The 20,475-nt window shown below is 38.2% G+C and overlaps 1 protein-coding gene across 5 annotated transcripts in view; it reads right to left on the bottom strand.

Moving 5' to 3' along the window:
• TMEM68 (transmembrane protein 68) overlaps positions 1-20,475 on the bottom strand; it is a 58,766-nt gene that overhangs the window by 19,231 nt on the left and 19,060 nt on the right. For 4 of the 5 annotated variants that reach the window (XM_049858886.1, XM_049858890.1, XM_049858889.1 and 1 more), the window contains exons 4-5: positions 14,732-14,899; positions 7,377-7,570 (exon numbers count right to left, since the gene is read on the bottom strand). In XM_049858886.1, the coding sequence (XP_049714843.1) occupies positions 7,377-7,570; positions 14,732-14,899 (362 nt within the window). The remainder of the gene's footprint in view (positions 1-7,376; positions 7,571-14,731; positions 14,900-20,475) is intronic. The other variant, XM_049858888.1, reaches the window with a different exon arrangement.

Genomic DNA, 20,475 nt, shown 5'->3' with positions numbered 1-20,475 from the left:
TCTAGGGATGACCAAATAATGAAAAAAATGAAAGAATATAATACGACATTAAATATAATTAAAGAATTAAGGAAAAACTTAGACAAAGAGCCAAAAGAAATAAGGAAAGCAATGCAATAACAAAATGAGGATCTAAAAAAAGAGATACTGCAGCTGAAAGGGACAATAACTAAAATAAGAAACACAACAGGACTTACCAACAGATTTAGTCAGGCAGAAGAAAGAATCAGTGAATCGGGGGATAAGATAGTGAAAGTTACAGATGCTGAAGAGCAACAAGAATGGAGGTTCAAGAAGGCTGAGTATAGATTAATGGAATTATGAGACAAGAGTCCTAATACAATAGTACCTCCTTATCTACAGGGAATATGTTCCAAGATCCCCATGGATGCCTGAAACCACATCGAACCCTATAACACTATGTTTTGTCCTATACATACGTATCTATGATAAACTTTAATTTATAAATTGGGCAGAGTAAGAGATTAACAATAACTAATAATAAAATAGAACAATTTTAACAATACACTATAATAAAAGTTATATGAATGTGGTACCTGGGTGGGGTGGCACGAGATTTCATCTCATTACTCATTTAACATTTTCGGACCACGGTTGAAACAGGTAACTGAAACCACAGAAAGCAAAACCACTGATAAAGGAGGGGCTACTATATACACATCATGGGAATTCCAGAAGGAGACGAGAGAGAGAAAGGGACAGAAAGAGTATCTGAAGATATAATGACAGAAAATTTCCCAAATCTAAGAAAGCACATGAATTTACAAACTCAAGAAGCTTAAAGAACACCAAACAGGATAAACCCAAAGAGATCTACACCGAGACATATCATAGTTCCAAAAACCAAAAACCAAAACCCATTGCCGTTGAGTCGATCCTGACTCCTAACGACCCTATAGGACAGAGTAGAACTGCCCCACAGAGTTTCCAAGGAGCACCTGGTGGATTCGAACCACCGACTTTTGGGTTAAGAACTGTAGTTCTTAACCACTACACCACCAGGGTTTCCCCTAGGCTCTTAAAAATTAAAGATAAGGACAGAACCCTGAAAGCAGTAAGAAGCAAACAGGCACATACAAAGGACCTCCAATAAGATCAGGTGCTGATTTTTCCTCAGAAACATTAGAGGCCAGAAGGCAACAGAATGATGTATTTAAAGTGCTGAAACAAAAAACACTATCAACCAAGAATACTATACCCAGTGAAACTATCCTTCAAGAATGAGAGCGAAATTATAACATTTGCAGACAAACAGAAGCTGAGAGAGTTCATATCTACCAGACCAGCACTACAAAAAAACGAACAGGAGTTTCTGTAGATGGAAGGAAAAAAACACTAGAAAGTAATTCAGAGCTATACATAAAAAGAAAGATCCGTAATAAAAGGGAATGCATGGCAAAGTATACAGGCTTGTAATATGGTACTCATGCTTGAAATTCTAAATGTTTTGTCATTCATGTTTTTTAATAACAAATATATAAAAACCAAGGATAAAATTATGTTACAGGGCACATGAAATATAAAGACAACTAGTGATAATAACAAAAAAGGGGGGAAAAGGAATGGTATAGATATAGAATTTAGGGTATGTTGTTGAAGTTACACTGGTACCAATTTACCCTAGAATGTTATAAATACAAGCTCTTAAATATAACATTCATGGTAACCACTAATATCTTTTTCAAAAATATACACACTCACATATATACAAAAGAGGAACCAAAAAGATTCACTACAATAAACCAACAAAACACAAAAGCAAGCAGTAGTAAAGGACAAAGAAGGCTTAAGACACACAAAAAACAATAAAATGGCAGAAGTCACTACTTATCAGTAATTACAGTAAATGTAAATGGGCTAAATGCTCCAATTAAAAAGTGGAGAATGGCAGAATGAATTTAAAAAAACATGAGCCAACTATACGTTGTTTACAAAAGATACATCTTAAATCCAAGGACACAAAAAGGTTGAAATTGAAAGGGTGGAAAAACTATTCCATGTAAATAATAATCAAAAGAGAGTTTGGGCGGCAATCTTAATATCAAACAAAGTAGACTTTAAGGCAAAATCTGTTAGAAGAGATAAAGATGGACATTATATAGCGATAAAAGGATTGATTCATCAAGAACAACGCACTCAACATCGTGGCACCTAAATATACAGAGCAAACACTGATAGAACAGAAGACAGAAATACATAGTATTACAATAATAGTTGGAGACTTCAATATATCACTTTCAATATTGGACAGAACATCTAGAAGATCAACAAGGAAACAGAAGACCTGAATGACACTATAAACCAAATAGACTTAACAGACATATATAGAACACTCCACCCAAAAACAGCAGAATATACATTCTACTACAGTGCACATGGATCATTCCCCAGGACAGACCACATGTTAGGTCACAAAACAAGTCCTGACAAATTGGAACCCTTACCCATTGCTGGTAGGAATGCAAAATGGTATCAATGTTGTGGAAAACATTGTGGTGGTTCCTCAAAAAACTAAAAATAGAACTACCATATGACCCTGCAATTCCACTCCTAGGTATATACCCAAGACACCTGTACACCAGTGTTCACTGCAGCACAACTCACGATGACCAAAAGGGGGAAACAAACTAAATGTCCATCAAGAGAAGAATGGAGAAACAAAATGTGGTCCATACATACAATGGAATACTACTCAGCCAGTAGGAGAAATGAAGTCTTGATACATGCTATAATATGGATGGAGCCGGGATACACTATGCTGAGAGAAATAAGTTGATCACAAAAGGATAAACATCGTATAACCTCACTTATATAAAAAGACAAGAAAAGGAAAATATATAGAGAACAAAGTTTATTAGTGGTTACCAGGGGTGGGAGGCAGGGTGGTTTAATGGTGATGGAAAAATTACAGATTAAGGGTAGGGTTACACTTTTACACAGCTGATTACTGTAATTGCTGTCAATAAGTTCTCTACCTGTAAAAAGTTTAACTAGCAAAAGTTGTATAGCAGATATACTTACAACAATAAGACAGAGAGAGAGACTAGGTGCTGAGGCTGCTCATGTACAACCAAACACCTTATGGGATTTGGTTCCTTGGTTTAGAGGTTTAGGGCCACAGTTTCATGGGACATCCCGGTTAACTGGCCTAATAACATGTTTAGTGCTTCTGTTCGAACTTCCAGTTCACTGCGTAGTGCCTGGGGTCTTAAAAGCTTGCCAACTGCTATCAAAGGGACAGCAGCTGGTCTCTATTCACCTGGAGCAACAGAGGAAGAAGGAGAGTCAAGAATAGGAGGAGGATATGGAATGTGGGGCTAACTGCCTCCATGAACTACTGCCTTTTTGCCATGCAACCAGAACTGGATGATGCTGGATATCATCACTAAACATTTTGATGAAAGATTCTACAGAAAAATCCTAATCAACAGGGGGGAAATGAAGAACAGAATTTCAAATTCTAATGGACTCCAGACTTTCTGGAGCCATGAAGGTTGGATGAACCCCTGAAACTACTGCTCTGAGATAATCTTTAAATCTCAAACCAAAAATATCCCCTGAAGTCTTCCTAAAAGCAAACAATATATTTTAGCTTAACCAGTAAAAAAGGTCTGCCTTGAACATTATGCTCTTTTAAGATCTATCTATACGGGATCAAATCTACAACAGCAATTTGAAACATTAGATAGGAACCTAGGAGGCAGTGAATTTATGTTAATGGGGGAGGAACAACTCAGAAAAGAAGGGTGAGAGTGGTTGCACAATCCGAAGAATGTAATTAATGTCATTAAATGGTACATATAGAAACTGTTGAATTGGTGTTTGTTTTGCTGTGCATATTCTCCACAATGACAAAATAAATAAAATTAAATTTAAAAAAAAGTGAGAATGTTTGGACAAGTTACTTACCATGTCTAAGCCTCAGTTTCTTCATGTATAAAATGGGTATACAAATAGTAATTATTCTTACCTCAATGATTGTTTTACAGATTGAGACAATACATAATTTTATTGAAACAAATGCTATTTTCTTTTACATCTGTTACATGCTTTCCAAATAGAGTAAGTGAGCTAATTTTTTCATCTACCTGATTTAGACATGAGGTTACCTAAAAAAATCTCATCAAAGTAATAATTCTCAGGAATTCACAAAATAAGAAAGTTACATCATATCAAAAAGTATGTCACCTTTCAGATGAATCTTAATTATTTTCCACCAATATTTTATGAACTTGCATTTACAATCTGGATTTTTTCCCTTACTTTCTGTACTATGTCACAATTTAAATGTGATTAATCCAGCAATAAATGTCTTAAATTCTCGCTCAAATTTTGGTTAGGACTACTAATTTTGTGAGGACTATTAAGGAACTTTTTCAGATGGGATACTTTTGCTATTTTAACTATATTCAGATATTATTGAAAGACTTCCCTCAAGTATCTGGAAGGCTCCTTTAATCTCGATATCAGCAGACTCACTGTGAAATGCAGTCAGAGATGGCAATAGCACCAGCTGCCTGAAGTCCTGAACTGTGTGCTCTGCTCTGCTTCTGCCTTGCTTTCTGATCAGATCCCTTCCAGCCCTTCATCTCTCTGTGCCTGAGTTTCCTCATCTGCAACACTGGAATAATTATAAATATATAGTGTGAAAGCATTATAATATTTTTGGGTAGTACAATATTTACCAAACTGATATGGCTATTTTATAAATTATCAGTGTTATAGGCTTTTGCTTCCTTTTAAACTTGTAGAAAGCTGTTTCATAAACTTTCTGAAGTTTTGTACACAAACCTTAATTAAATGATCTAGGAAGGAAGACTAAGGAAGAATTGACACCTCTGAATTGTGTTGGCGAAGACTATTGAATACATCATGGACTGCGAGAAGAAATAACAAATCTGTCTTGGAAGAATTCCAACCAGGATGCTCCTTAGAAGTGAGGATGACGAGACTACGTCTCACATACTTTGGACAGGTTATCAGCAGGGACCAGTCCCTGGAGAAGGACGTCCGGCTTGGGAAAGTAGAGGGTCAGTGAAGAAGAGGAGGACCCACAACGAGATGGACTGACACAGTGGTTACAACAATGTGCTCAGGCATAGCAACGATTGTGAGGATGGCACAGGACCGGATGGTGTTTCATAGTGTTGTACATAGGGTCGCCATGAGTTGGAACCTACTCAACAGCACCTAACAACAACAGGTTATCTTAGTTAATTATCTAGGAACTCTTTTAAAAAGTTGGGAAAAGAGTCCTTTTCTCTAGAGCATTTCTTCCTTTCTGGTCTTCTGCCAGGCAATATGTTCCCTAAAACTGTAAATTTATGGATAAGGAATTAGAATCCCACGATATATTTATATGATTTCAAATCTATTTTTGTCATCTTATCTTAAACCTAAGAGGAGAAATAATTCTTTCAAAACATAAACCTGAAAATTAAACTGATTAGGTTTTTAGCTTTTATCTTTGTTTTAATATACATGACAGATTACCATTTATTTTTGTACAATTGTGCATATATCTTTTTGTAGTCCATATTATTCATATAGTCTAAGTGCCTGTGCCTGTGACTTTTTGGAAAATAAGGAAAATGTGCTACAAACTAAAATTCTATATCACCAAGACTATAAACATAAAATTAAATTCAAAAGGCTCCTTTCCTCTAAACCAAAAAAACCAAACCAAACCAGTTGCCGTCGAGTTGATTCCGACTCATAGTGGCCCTAAAGGACAGGGTAGAACTGTCCCATAGGGTTTCCAAGGAGTACCTGGTAGATTCGAGCTGCAGACATTTTGGCTGGCAGCCACAAGTCTTTAACCACTATGCCACCAGGGTTTCCAGCCTCTCCTCTAGTGCTTAAATGTTCTGCATTTTAAGAAAAATGTGCATTGCACTGGAACTTGCATTGTCCTCAGGGAGCTGAGAGTCTACTGTAGGACAGTACTGCTGAAAATCTAATGCTGCTTATTATTAAGTACCTGGGCAAGTACATGAACTCTTCTGTTAGAATCACATTACTACAGCAGTAACTGCAGACCCTGGTGGTGTAGGGATTAAGTGCTATGGCTGCTAACCAAAAGGTCTGCGGTTCAAATCCACCAGGCGCTCCTTAGAAACTTGATGGGGCAGTTCTACTCTGTCCTATAGAGTCACTATGAGTTGCAATCAACTTGATGGCAACGGGTTTGGTTTTTTTTTTTTAAACAGCAATAACTTACTTCTAAGAGTTATACATATATACAGGAGAGACTAGAGCTCAATGCATTTTATTTTATTATAACTTTGCAATTAAAAAATAGAGAAAATTTCCATCCTTCTGCAAATACTGGTTTTAGATTAGAATGAGTCGACCATAATCTTTTCCTTTCTAATCAACAGCCTGTATTTGCAAGATGGACGGGCAAGCTAAGAGTACAGACAGGTGTCGATGGGCAACAGGTACTCAAAAAAACTGAGTTACTTATAGTCTCTAACTAATTGGCCTGGGGGGCGGGGAGGGGGACCCTGTGAAGGGTACTATGATTTCTTTTTCTGACAAACAAGCTAAAACCAAGACAAACAGAAAATGAAGAAGAAACATCCCGTAAGTAATCAATGTTTCATAAGATAAAGTACAATACGAAAACAAAAAAGTTGGGAAATACTTTCCAAAGGCAAAATAAAAAAACAAAATGGCATTTACATTCTCTAGTCTACTAAGTAGACTAAGTACAGAGAATTCCAGAGGAACACTTAATATTACTGAAAAATTCATTTGTTAAGCATTTAAAAATATCTAAATTACACCAGTATTAGAATTACACCAGTATTAGAATTACACCAGTATTAGACAGTTGTAGCTGATTAAAAAAAAAAAATAAGACATATTATTTGAGTCCTCATGTTACATAAATTGGTCACAAATGAAAGAAATGTTGTTAAATCAATCAACACCAGTCACTAAAATGAGCCCAATTCAATTACGCCGAAGAATTAAAATACATGGAATTTGACTGATTATACTTATACAAAAAAAAAAAAAAGTATAACTGAAGAAATACAAAGAGTTTTACAGATCTGACGGGGAAAAAAAAGCCACCTCTAAAATATAAAATTTTGCTACAACTCTTTCAAATTTCCAGATTGATTGTTTTAAGATGGCTACCCATGAACAAAGAGTACTTCTCTGGTCTTTATGAAGTATTTCTTTATAAAGAATCATATATGCTATTTTTTTAAGTATTATTTATTTTTTAAAGTGTATTAAAACATGCTATTTTAAAGAATTAAAATATCTAAATTCTCATATACTTTTGCTCACTATTTAAGCTTTTATTTTAACTATACTTTAATAATTAATCTTACACAACTCACCACTTTTGCATCAATTGCCACCTGAGCAAAGCCTTTCCGATTACCCCATACAATGTTGTAGGTTTCATCACTAAGGAGGGCTTCTCGAACTCCACCTGGTGAAATAGCCAGCAAGTGGCCACTCCTCAGGATTTCAACACACTTTTCTCTTGGTCCGTGTAGAGCACAAAACACATCAAGTAATAAACTAAATCCTGTAAGAAAATTAGCATTAAGATACATCTTTAGTACTTCTTGTTCAATTCCTCAAGAGCAAAAAATCATCACAATCTACCTAGTGTACAATTTCTACTTAAATCTGTAAACTCTTATTTTTGTTTTAAATCAGCAAAAACAAGGTTAACACACATTAATATTGCTGTTGAAGTATTAGGTACTTCTTACTGACCACCTCCTTACGGATCACCAACTCTTCTGGCTATTTTATATACTCAAATTCTAATTCTCACAACAACTTGGAAAATGGGGATTTTTACGCCCATTTTACAGATGAGGAAACTTGGGTTTACAGAGATAAGTAGCTTGCTCAAAGTCACACGCTTAGTAACTGACAGAGTAGAGATTCCAACCCAGGTATTTCTAGTCCAAAATTCGTTCCACTGCTGCTCATGGTTAAACACTGTCTCAAGTATTTATTACAGCAATCATGATATCCCATCAGCAATCACAAATCTAATCTTCCATCAATCCTACACGAAAGAGAACCACTCAAAAGAATGTGACTCTGACTACGCTTAAAATCAAAAACCACTGCCATCGAGTCGATGGTTCTACTAAAAATTGGCAAGATCATCACCATATTCGTTAAAGTTAAAAGTTGAATGATATAAATTCTACAATTAATTTTTTTCAAATCCATGATAGCAGCAAATTATCATTAAGGGTTTTTGTTAAAGTGAGGGTGTTTGACTCAGAAATAACTAATTCTAGGTTGCAATACTATATAGCCTTTGAAATCACAACATTAATGGATGAAAGAAACAATCCTGTCAGTGATTAAGTATTTGAATCAAATTCTAAACTGGAACTTTGTAAGATGATGTTAGGACATATCAGAAGGCTGGGAAATACAGGGATGTGTGGTGAAAACTGGGCAGACTAACCAAAATTCTTACAGTCTAAAGATCTCTGCTTGCCTGAACCTAGAGTATTCAGGAGGTGAGGAAGAACTCAAGCTAAACTGATGCTAAAATATTAAATGAATCATAAACAGGAAAAAAAAATTTGCGAAGATATCGACATCCTATTATTTATAAGAAAAAAATGAAAGCAACCAAATGTTCCATAAGAGAAAGCTAGTGAAACACATACTTATCTATAATTACGCTGAATGTAAATGGATTAAATGCACCAATAAAGCAACAGAGAGTCTCAGACTAGATAAAGAAACACGATCTGTCTATATGCTGCCTACAAGAGACACACCTTAAACTTAGAGACACAAACTAAAACTCAAAGGATTGAAAAAAATATATTAAGCAAACAAGCAAAAAAGAGCAGGAGCAGCAATATTAATTTCTGACAAAATAGACTTTAAAGTTAAATCCACCGCAAAGGATAAAGAAGGACACAACATAATGATTAAAGGGACAATTTACCAGGAAGATATAACCATATTAAATATTTATGCACCCAAGGACAGGCCTGCAAGGTACATAAAACAAACTTTAACAGAACTAAAAAGTGAGAGAGACACCTCCACAATTATAGTAGGAGACTTCAACACACCACTTTCGGAGAAGGACAGGACATCCAGTAAGAAGCTCATTAGAGACACGGAAGACCTAATCGCTACAATCAACCAACTTGACCTCATTGACTTATACAGAACACTCCACCCAACAGCTGCAAAGTATAGTTTTTTTTCTAGTGCACATGGAACATTCTCTAGACTAGATCACATATTAGGTCATAAAAAAAACCTTTGCAGAATCGAAACCATCAAAATACTACAAAGCATCTTCTCAGACCACAAGGCCATAAAAGTGGAAATCAATAACAGAAAAATTAGAGAAAAGAAATCAAATATTTGGAAACTGAACAATACCCTGATCAAAAAAGACTGGGTTATGGAAGACATTAAGGAGGGAATAAAGAAATTCACAGAATGCAATGAGAATGAAAACACTTCCTATCAAAACCTCTGGGACACAACAAAAGCAGTGCTCAGAGGTCAATTTATATTGATAAATGCACACATACATAAAGAAGAGCGAGCCAAAATCAGAGAACTGTCCCTACAACTTGAACAAATAGAAAGCGAGCAACAAAAGAATCCATGAGGCACCAGAAGAAAAAAAATAAAAATTAGAGCTGAACTAAATGAATTAGAGAACAAAAAAACAATTGAAAGAATTCACAAAACCAAACGCTGGTTCTTTGAAAAAATTAACAAAATTGATAAACCACTGGCCAGGATGACTAAAGAAATACAGGAAAGGAAACAAATAACCCGAATAAGAAATGAGATGGGCCACATCAAAACAGACGCAACTGAAATTAAAAGAATCATATCAGATTATTACGAAAAATTGTACTCTAACAAATTTGCAAACCTAGAAGAAATGGATGAATTCCTAGAAAAACAGTACGTACCTAAACTAACACAAACAGAGGTAGAACAACTAAATAGACCCATAACAAAAAAAGAAATTGAAAAGGAAATCGAAAAACTCCCAACAAAAAAAAGCCCTGGCCCGGACGGCTTCACTGCAGAGTTCTACCAAACTTTCAGAAAAGAGTTAATACCACTACTACTAAAGGTATTTCAAAGCATAGAAAATAATGGAATACTACCTAACTCATTCTATGAAGCCACCATCTCCCTGATACCAAAACCAGGTAAAGACATCACAAAAAAAGAAAATTACAGACCTATATCCCTCACGAACATAGATGCAAAAATCCTCAACAGAATTCTAGCCAAGAGAATTCAACAACATATCAAAAAAATAATTCACCACGACCAAGTGGGATTTATACCAGGTATGCAAGGCTGGTTTAATATTAGAAAAACCATTAATGTAATCTACCATATAAATAAAACAAAAGACAAAAACCACATGATCTTAGCAATTGATGCAGAAAAGGCATTTGACAAAGTCCAACACCGATTCATGATAAAAACTCTCACCAAAATAGGAATTGAAGGAAAATTCCTCAACATAATAAAGGGCATCTATACAAAGCCAACAGCCAACATCATTCTAAATGGAGAGAGCCTGAAAGCATTTCCCTTGAGAATGGGAACCAGACAAAGATGCCCTTTATCACCGCTCTTATTCAACATTGTGCTAGAGGTCCTAGCCAGAGCAATTAGGCTAGACAAAGAAATAAAGGGCATCTGGATTGGCAAGGAAGAAGTAAAATTATCTCTACTTGCAGATGACATGATCTTATACACAGAAAATCCTAAAAATCCTCCAGAAAACTACTGAAACTAATAGAAGAGTTTGGCAGAGTCTCAGGTTGTAAGATAAACGTACAAAAATCACTTGGATTCCTCTACGTCAACAAAAAGAACATCAAAGAGGAAATCACCAAATCAATACCATTCACAGCAGCCCCCAAGAAGATAAAATACTTAGGAATAAATCTCACCAAAGATGTAAAAGACCTATACAAAGAAAACTACAAAGCTCTACTACGAGAAAACTAAAAAGGACCTACTTACATGGAAAAACATACCTTGCTCATGGATAGGAAGACTTAACATAGTAAAAATGTCTATTCTATCAAAAGCCATCTATACATACAATGCACTTCCGATCCAAATTCCAATGACATTTTTTAATGTGATAGAGAAACAAATCACCAACTTCATATGGAAGGAAAGAAGCCCCAGATAAGTAAAGCATTACAGAAAAAGAAGAAGAAAGTGGGAGGCCTCACTCTACCTGATTTTAGAACATATCATACAGCCACAGTAGTCAAAACAGCCTGGTACTGGTACAACAACAGGCACATAGACCAATGGAACAGAATTGAGAACCCAGACATAAATCCATCCACATATGAGCAGCTGATATTTGACAAAGGCCCAGTGTCAGTTAATTGGGGAAAAGATAGTCTTTTTAACAAATGGTGTTGGCAAAACTGGATATCCATTTGCAAAAAAATGAAACAGGACCCACACCTCACACCATGCACAAAAACTAAATCCAAGTGGATCAAAGACCTAAACATAAAGACTAAAATGATAAAGATCATGGAAGAAAAAATAGGGACAACGTTAGGAGCCCTAATACAAGGCATAAACAATACATTACCAAAAATGACGAAGAGAAACCAGATAACTGGGAGCGCCTAAAAATCAAACACCTATGCTCATCTAAAGACTTCACCAAAAGAGGAAAAAGACCACCTACAGATTGGGAAAGAATTTTCAGCTATGACATCTCCGACCAGCGCCTGATCTCTAAAATCTACATGATTCTGTTAAAACTCAACCACAAAAGGACAAACAACCCAATCAAAAACTGGGCAAAGGATATGAACACGCACTTTACTAAAGAAGATATTCAGGCAGCTAACAGATAAATGAGAAAATGCTCTTCATCATTAGCCATTAGAGAAATGCAAATTAAAACTACGATGAGATTCCATTTCACTCTAACAAGGCTGGCATTAATCCAAAAAACACAAAATAATAAATGTTGGAGAGGCTGTGGAGAGATTGGAACTCTTATACACTGCTGGTAGGAATATAAAATGGTACAACCACTTTGGAAATCTATCTGGCGTTTTCTTAAAAAGTTAGAAATAGAACTACCATAAAAAAAAAAACCATACAACCCAGAAATCCCACTCCTCAGAATATACCCTAGAGAAATAAGAGCCTTTACACGAACAGATATATGCGCACCCATGTTTATTGCAGCTCTGTTTACAATAGCAAAAAGCTGGAAGCAACCAAGGTGTCCATCAACGGATGACTGGTTAAATAAATTATGGTATGTTCACACGATGGAATACTATGCATTGATAAAGAACAGTGACGAATCTGTGAAACATTTCATAACATGGAGGAACCCGGAAGGCATTATGCTGAGCGAAATTAGTCAGAGGCAAAAGGACTAATATTGTATAAGACCACTATCATAAGATCTTGAGAAATAGTATAAACTGAGAAGAACACATACTTTTGTGGTTACGAGGGGGGGAGGGAGGGGGGTGGGAGAGGGTTATTTACTGATTAGCTAGTAAATAAGAACTACTTTAGGTGAAGGGAAGGACAATACTCAATACATGGAAAGTCAGCTCAACTGGACTACACCAAAAGCAAAGAAGTTTCCGGGATAAAATGAATGCTTCGAAGGTCAGGGGAGCAAGGGCGGGGGTTTGGGGACTATGGTTTAAGGGGACTTCCAAGTCAATTGGCAAAATAATTCTATTATGAAAACATTCTGCATCCCACTTTGAAATGTGGCGTCTGGGGTCTTAAATGTTAACAAGCGGCCATCTAAGATGCATCAATTGGTCTCAACCCACCTGGATCAAAGGAGAATGAAGAACACCAAGGTCACATGATAACTATGAGCCCAAGAGACAGAAAGGGCCACATGAACCAGAGACTTACATCATCCTGAGACCAGAAGAACTAGATGGTGCCCGGCTACAACCGATGACTGCCCTGACAGGGAGCACAACAGAGAACCCCTGAGGGAGCAGGAGATCAGTGGGATGCAGACCCCAAATTCTCATAAAAAGACCAGACTTAATAGTCTGACTGAGACTAGAAGAATCCCAGCGGTCATGGTCCCCAGACCTTCTGTTGGCTCAGGACAGGAACCATTCCCGAAGACAACTCATCAGACATGGAAGGGACTGGACAATGGGTTGGAGAGAGATGCTGATGAAGAGTGAGCTACTTGTATCAGGTGGACACTTGAGACTGTGTTGGCATCTCCTGTCTGGAGGGGAGATAGGAGGGTAGAGAGGGTTAGAAACTGGCAAAATCATCACAAAAGGAGAGACTGGAAGGAGTGAGCGGGCTGACTCATTAGGGGGAGAGTAAGTGGGAGTATGGAATAAGGTGTATATAAGCTTATATGTGACAGACTGACTTGATTTGTAAACTTTCACTTAAAGCACAATAAAAATTATTAAAAAAAAAAAAAAGAGAAAGCTAGTGAAGTAAATATTTTAGCCATTCGTTTTAAAACTGTTCCTTGCAGAACATGGTAAAATGTTAAAGCCAGCATTAAATTTAAAAAAAAAATGCATTTTGCATAATATGTGGAAAACATGTAAATGAAAAATAAAGATAAAACAGTTATGTTAGGTTGATGAGATTATAATTTCTTTCTTTTCTCCGGTTTCCAAATTTGTTATAAAGTTCATACGCAAAGTACAAATGGCATTTTAGTGACACACTGATACCCAAAGCATTAACCCAGTTTATAACAGGCACGGAAGTAGAACGCTACTTAATTCACTGCTTGATTTTTGTCTGGTTGATTGGTTAGCTTTTGCATTTTTAATTCCAGAAAGCACACTATACACTTTCTTGGCTTGTTTCTAGTGATTTAGCGGTAGAAGAAAAAACATGTAGTCTCAATGAGTTTATTTAAGAATGACTTTTTTTTTTTAAGGTACAAAACCATGTGGTCCTCAACTTTAGAGTGTTAAGTGTACCAGGCCAGTCAGGTATGCTGTGGGACATGGCATATATTATTATATGAAGACAAAATATATCCTAGGTTTTTTTTTTTTTACTAATTTTGATGTGCTATCAAACCAAGAAGAAGCCCTGATGGTGCGGTGATTAAAGCCCTCAATTTCTAACTGGAAGGCTGGCAGTTTGAACCTACCAGCCCACTCCATGGGAGAAAGATGTGGCAATCTGCTTCTGTAAAGATTTATGGTCTTGGAAACCCTATGGGGCAGTTCTATAGGGTCACTATGAGTTGGAATCAACTCAGTGGCAATTGGTTTGGGTTTGGTATCAAACCAAGAGTAATCAAAACCTAATTACAGCAAAATGAAACTCCAAAAATCAATACCTCGTGGAAAAATTCATTATATGAAGAATCAACTACCTTCTATACCAAAATATAACTTAATTTGTTTCGTAAAAGTTATAGCTTATTTTTTAAAAGTTAAAGTTCAGAGTTTAACTTGAAAAATGACTAAACACCTGTTAATAAACAAATAAATTAGATAACATTTTGGCCATAAAGTTTTTATATTTAGACTTATAACCTTAACAAGCTAATCAGATATCCCCAAATTGAGGTTCCAAGTGTATTACCCTAAAAAGACAAAAAGTTTTTCCAAATGATACACAGCTCTCAGAGATGGAGACTATCGTAGAATAGGATCACGATAACTGGACACTTATAGCAAACGTTTACCTGGAATTTTAAAGACAAAGTGATCAGCTACGACTCGGCAAGTTCTGCCTTTATGGATAAAAATTTTAGCCATGAAGTAGTAAAAATCTATGGGAATAGCTCCATGATAAAAAATTATAAGTGCTGGTCCTTCTTCTGGTATTTTTTCCATTCCATGAACTTCATAGCCTGTTAGAAAAACAAAAATACAGAAACTTAAAAAATATATTTATTAGGTTTTTTTTTTTTTTTTTTGTACTAAAACATGACCCTACAGGACAGAGCAGAATTGCCCCATAGGGTTCCCCAGGAGCGGCTGGTGGAGTCTAACTGCCAACATTTTAGTTAGCAGCCAAGCTCTTAACCTCTGTGCCACCAGGGCTCCTTGTACTAAAAGATGGTCAGTAAATACAAAAACTCAAGTCTTTTCCTACAAACGTGCATGAGTCTTCCTATTTCTCTTCCTCTTTGCCCTTCACTTCCTTTCCCTTCCTTTTCTGTCTTGAACAAGTCAGTTCTGGAGCCATGAGCTGGGCCAGAGGGAAGTAGGCATCTGTGGAGGACCTACCCAGAGCGAGGAGTCAAAGCTCGAGCAGTCAGGAGCAGCCACGTAGGAGAAGAGGGTGCTGGGGCCTGAGTGGGGAATGAATGGCTGTAGGGGCGGTAGGCATGGAGGCCCAGGGTCTGAGTGAAGTAAGAAGAGCGTCCATGCACATACGTGGCCTGGCAAAGGTCAGAGCCTGAGTGGGTGAGGAAATGCCCTCAGGGAGTGCGGCCTGACAGAGGGTGTCGCAGCCTGAGGAGTGAGGAGCATCCACGCAGGATGGTGGTCTGAGGTGGGGGGTTAGAGTGCCAGTGGGGTGAGGAGGCTCATGGGAAAGGGGGCTCACCAGCACAAGGTGCCAGAGCCTGAGTGGGGTGAGAGGGTATCCACAAGTGGCAGGGGGCGATGTCAGTGATGCAGATCGGTTACACACAGGGACTGGGCAGATGAGTCTACACATTAAGGATAATGTGAGCCAGGTTTCTCACTGTCGGAGAAAGGAGTTATGAATACAGAAAAGGGGAAAACTAGAGTAAACCCTGCAGCCTCAAGAGAACGTCGCTCCCACCCTAACAAGAAACGGACGAGTAGTCTACAAAAACTTAACTTCTCTTGAGCATTTCAGAGATGAGATCACAAGGCAACCAGGTGAGCTGAGCTCCCAAGTGTGACAAGCCCCTCCAAAGAGAGACAAAAAACAGTACGGGAGGAAGAGGCAGCTGCCATAAAAACAGGTAAGAAAAAACAACTGAAACGCTAGCACATTCCTGAAGGCCAGGTACGGGCTACTGTGAGCGTAGAATCCCTAGGAGCCCTAGACATAAACAAAGAGAGTCCTCACTCACCCACAGGCCTTCAGTAGGTGCTTGTCATAAAAATTAGAGGCCAGGCCAGAAACCCAGGAGATCCCCTCCAGCCCATATACAGGCACAAAACACCATCCGCTTCCTGGAAGCTTCTCTCAGAAAAACAAAGACCGTTGACACTGGGAAAGGTGCGGGGAGCCCTCCCACTCCCTCTAAGAAAAGGGTATGTGCAAAGGACATCTGATGCTAGAGGGCAGAACCACCCCCCCACTCCCAGTCTCAGGCAAAAGTCCACCATCACTGCGGAAGGGGCCAGAAGCAAAGGTGTCTGCCCCTGGGCGATGAGGGGTGGTCAGCAGGCAATTTGCCTAGGCCCAGGATCCCCCAATGATATAACCACTGGGAAGATGGGCAGGAGACTCGCTCCTACAAAGCAAAGTCAGAGGAAAGAGGGAAAGGAACACAGAGAAAGACAACCCTGAGCCCCAGGCACACAGGGCCTGCCTAAGACTTTGGTGGAACCAGGAAAGCCAAGAACTGGCCCTCCTCTGGACCCACCACACGCCTCACATGGAGTCACAAGCAAAGGCAATCTCTGCCGAGGTAGAGCAGGAGCAGAGGCAGGCAGGATAGAGTAGGAAAACCAAGAAAAACCCTCCAGCACTCCAGGCCCTATACTATGCACAAAGTAGCAAAAGGAATTTGACGTCTGTGCTGAACTGAAGGTAACTATAGCTATAACAAAGTCCAAACCCAATTCAACTACTGAGCAGACCGAATCAACTGCCGCTCCACTCACTAATGGCCTGATAGAAGGAGCGCCAATTTCCGGGCATAAATATCATTTACCCCAGTCTCTACTGTCCTTTTACAGAGAATGCCAAAATTCAGTAAAAAGTAACGAGACACACAAAAGAGAGAAAAAAATAATCTATTCTTAGGGTAAAACAATCAGTAGACCCAGACCCATATGTTGAAGTTATCAGACAGTAGAATAACTAGGATAAAGGATAGACAACATGCATCATCAGATTAGCGTTTCAGCAGAGATGGGAACTATAAAAAGAGAGTAAAATGGAAAGACTATCCATTTGAATGAGATCTAAAGATTATAGTAATGTACCAATGTTAATTTCCTGATTTTAATGGTTTTATTGAGGTTTGTTTGCAGGAAATACACATTAAAGTATTAAAGAGAGGGTAAGGAAAACACAAGGAGCTGTGGCAGCACAGTGGTTAGATGCTCGACTGCAAACCAAAGGGCCAGAGGTTCAAAGCCAACAGCTGCTCCACAGAAGAATGATGTGGCAGTCTGCTTCCTAAGGATTACAGCTCTAGAAACCATTTGGGGCAGCTCTGCTCTGCCCTATAGAGTTGCTATGGGTTGGAATCGGTTTGCTGGCAACAGGTTTGGTTTGGTTTAATGCAGACAGTTACGGTCAAATGATTTAAGGAAAAAAAGGTTCTTTGTACAATACTTGAAAAACTAATTTTTTTTTAAGTTCATGAATAAAAACAACATATTAGCTTCCATGGAAAAATCATATAAGATCAGGATCTAGAAGGTAAAAAAAAAAAAAACCCTCAAATTCCAACCTAACAGATAATATAAGAACTTAAGACCATTTCCAGTTGTTAATCAAGATTATTCAAGGAGTCATACATCTCTGAACCATCAAACACACTTTCTTCAATCTGCTACATATTTCTTAAAAATAATCGAAATATTTTGGGTAAGCTTGATAGTGGGTAGCACCATAGGAGTACATGATACTGCTAATTATAAGCAGGTTGTAAAAAAAAAAAAAGTGAAGAGGTAAGGAAATGAGAAGGTGACTGGGTGAAAAGAACCAGGGCAGGGGCCACCAATTTTAAATTACAACTTTCCTGTAACACAACCTCTATCATTCATCCGTCAGGCTGTACTGTGGTGGCTTGCTTGTTGCTGTGAGGCTGAAATCTATGCCACACTGGTATTTCAAATTCCAGCAGGGTCACCTACGGTGCGCAGGTTTCAGTTCAGCTTCCAGACTAACAAAGACTAGGCAGAAGGACCTTGAGATCTTCTTCTAAAAAAACTGGCCAGTGAAAACCTTATGAAGAGCAGTGGAAATCTGTCTGCTGTAGTGCTGGCAGAGCAGCCCCTCAGCTTGGAAGGCACTCAACATACAACTGGGGAAGAGCTGCCTCCTCGAAGTTGAGTCAACTTTACTGAAGTGGGTGGAGTAAAGCTTTCAGGGCCTTCATTTGCTGATGCGGGATGACTCAAAACGAGAAGAAACAGCGGGGAACATCAATTAATAATCAGAATGTGGAATGTACAAAGTATGAGTCTAGGAAAATTGGAAGTTATCAAAAATGAAATAGAACACTTCGCTTGAAGACAGGTTTGGTAGGCATTAGTGAGCTGAAATGAGCTGGTACTGGCCATTCTGAATCGCACAATCACAGTATACAACGCGAGGAATGACATATTGAAGAGGAACAACATCACAGTAATTGTCAAAATGAACATTTCAAGATCTATCCTGAAATATAACTATGTCAGTGATAGGATAAAATTCACAAGCCTACAACGAAGACCAGTTAATATGACTATTATTCAAATCTATGCACCAACCAAGAATGCTATAAAGATAAAGAAACTGAAGATTTTTACCAACTTCAGAAGAGTGAAATCGATCAAACATGCAATCAAGATGCATTGATAATTACTGGTGATTGGAATGCGAAAGTTGGAAATGAGAAGGATCAGTAGTTGGAAAACACTGCCTCAGCGACAGAAATGAAGGCAGAGATCGCACAATAGAATTTTGCAAGACTAATGACCTACCTGTTCATTGGAAATACCTTTTTCAACAACAAAAATGGAGACTGTAAAGGCGGAACTCACCAGATGGAATATACAGGAATCAAATCAACTAAATCTGTGAAAGGAGATGATGGAGAAGCTCAATTATCATCAGTAAGAACAAGGCCGGGGCAAAGCTGAAGCTGAAGAAAATTAAAATAAGTCCATGAGAGTCAAAGTACAACCTTGAGTATATTCCATCTGTATTTAGAGACCATCTCAAGAATTTGATGCACTGAACACAAATGACTGAAGACCAGGCGAGTTGTGGGATGACAGCAAAGACATCATACATGGAGAAAGCAAGAGGTCATTAAAAAGACGGAAAAGAAAAAAAAGACCAAGATGGATGTCAGAAGAGACTCTGAAACTTGCTCTTGAATGTAGAGTAGCTAAAGCAAATGGAAGAAATTATGTAGTAAAAGATCTGAACAGAAAATTTCAAAGGGTAGCTCGAGAAGACAAAGTATTATAACGAAATGTGCAAAGATCTGGAGTTGAAAAACCAAAAGGGAAGAGTACCCTCAGATTTCTCAAGCTGAAAGAGCTGAAGAAAAAATTCAAGCCTCAAGTTGCAATACTGAAGAATTCTACGTGGCGCAGTAGTTAAGAGCTCGGCTGCTAACTAAAAGGTCAGCAGTTAAAATCCATCAGCTGCTCCTTGAAAACCCTATGGGGCAGTTCTGCCCTGTCCTGTAGGGTCCTTATGTGTTGGAATCGACTCGATGGCAATGGGTTTTATGGGCAAAATATTGAATGATGCGGGAAACATCAAAAGAAGGTGGAAGGCCACTAACTAGCTAGGAGACAAGTGTTAACTTTGGTGAAGGGAAAGACAACACACAATATAGGGGAATTCAGCACAACTTGACCAAGGCAAAGTCATAGAAGCTTCCCAGACAAATTCAAACACCTTAAGGGACTGAGTTACTGGGGCTGAGGGCTGGGCCTCAGGGGATATCTAGGTCAACTGGCATAACATAGTTCATAAAGAAAATGTTCTACATCCTACTTTGGTGAGCAGTATTTGGGGTCTTAAAAACTTGCGAGTGGCCATCTAAGATACATCTATTGGTCAACATGTTCAGAGCTAAGGAGAACGAAGAAAATCAAAGACACAAGGAAAATATTAGTCCAAAGGACTAAAGGACCTCATACATGAACCACAGCCTCTACCATCCTGAGCCAAGAACTAGATGATAACTGCCTATCACCACCAACCACTCTGACAAGGATCACAAAAGAAGGTCCCAGACAGATCAGGAGAAAAATGCAGAACAAAATTTAAATTCACACAAAAAAGACCAGACTTACTGGTCTGACAGAGACTAGAGGAAACCCTGAGACTATGGCCTCCGGACACCCTGCTAACTCTGAAATGAAGACACTCCTTAAGTACACCTTTCAGCCAAAGATTGGACTGGCCTATAAAACAAACAGTAACACGTGAGGAATGTGCTTCTTAGTTCAATCAAGTATATGAGACCAAATGGGCAACAGCTGCAAGGACGAGACAGTAGGAAGGGATAGGAAAACCGGACAAATGGACACAGAGAACCTAGGG

The sequence above is a fragment of the Elephas maximus genome, chromosome 19 (assembly GCF_024166365.1).
Source record: "Elephas maximus indicus isolate mEleMax1 chromosome 19, mEleMax1 primary haplotype, whole genome shotgun sequence".
In the NCBI taxonomy this organism is placed as follows: domain Eukaryota; kingdom Metazoa; phylum Chordata; class Mammalia; order Proboscidea; family Elephantidae; genus Elephas; species Elephas maximus.
This window is presented reverse-complemented; position numbering and strand designations above follow the sequence as displayed.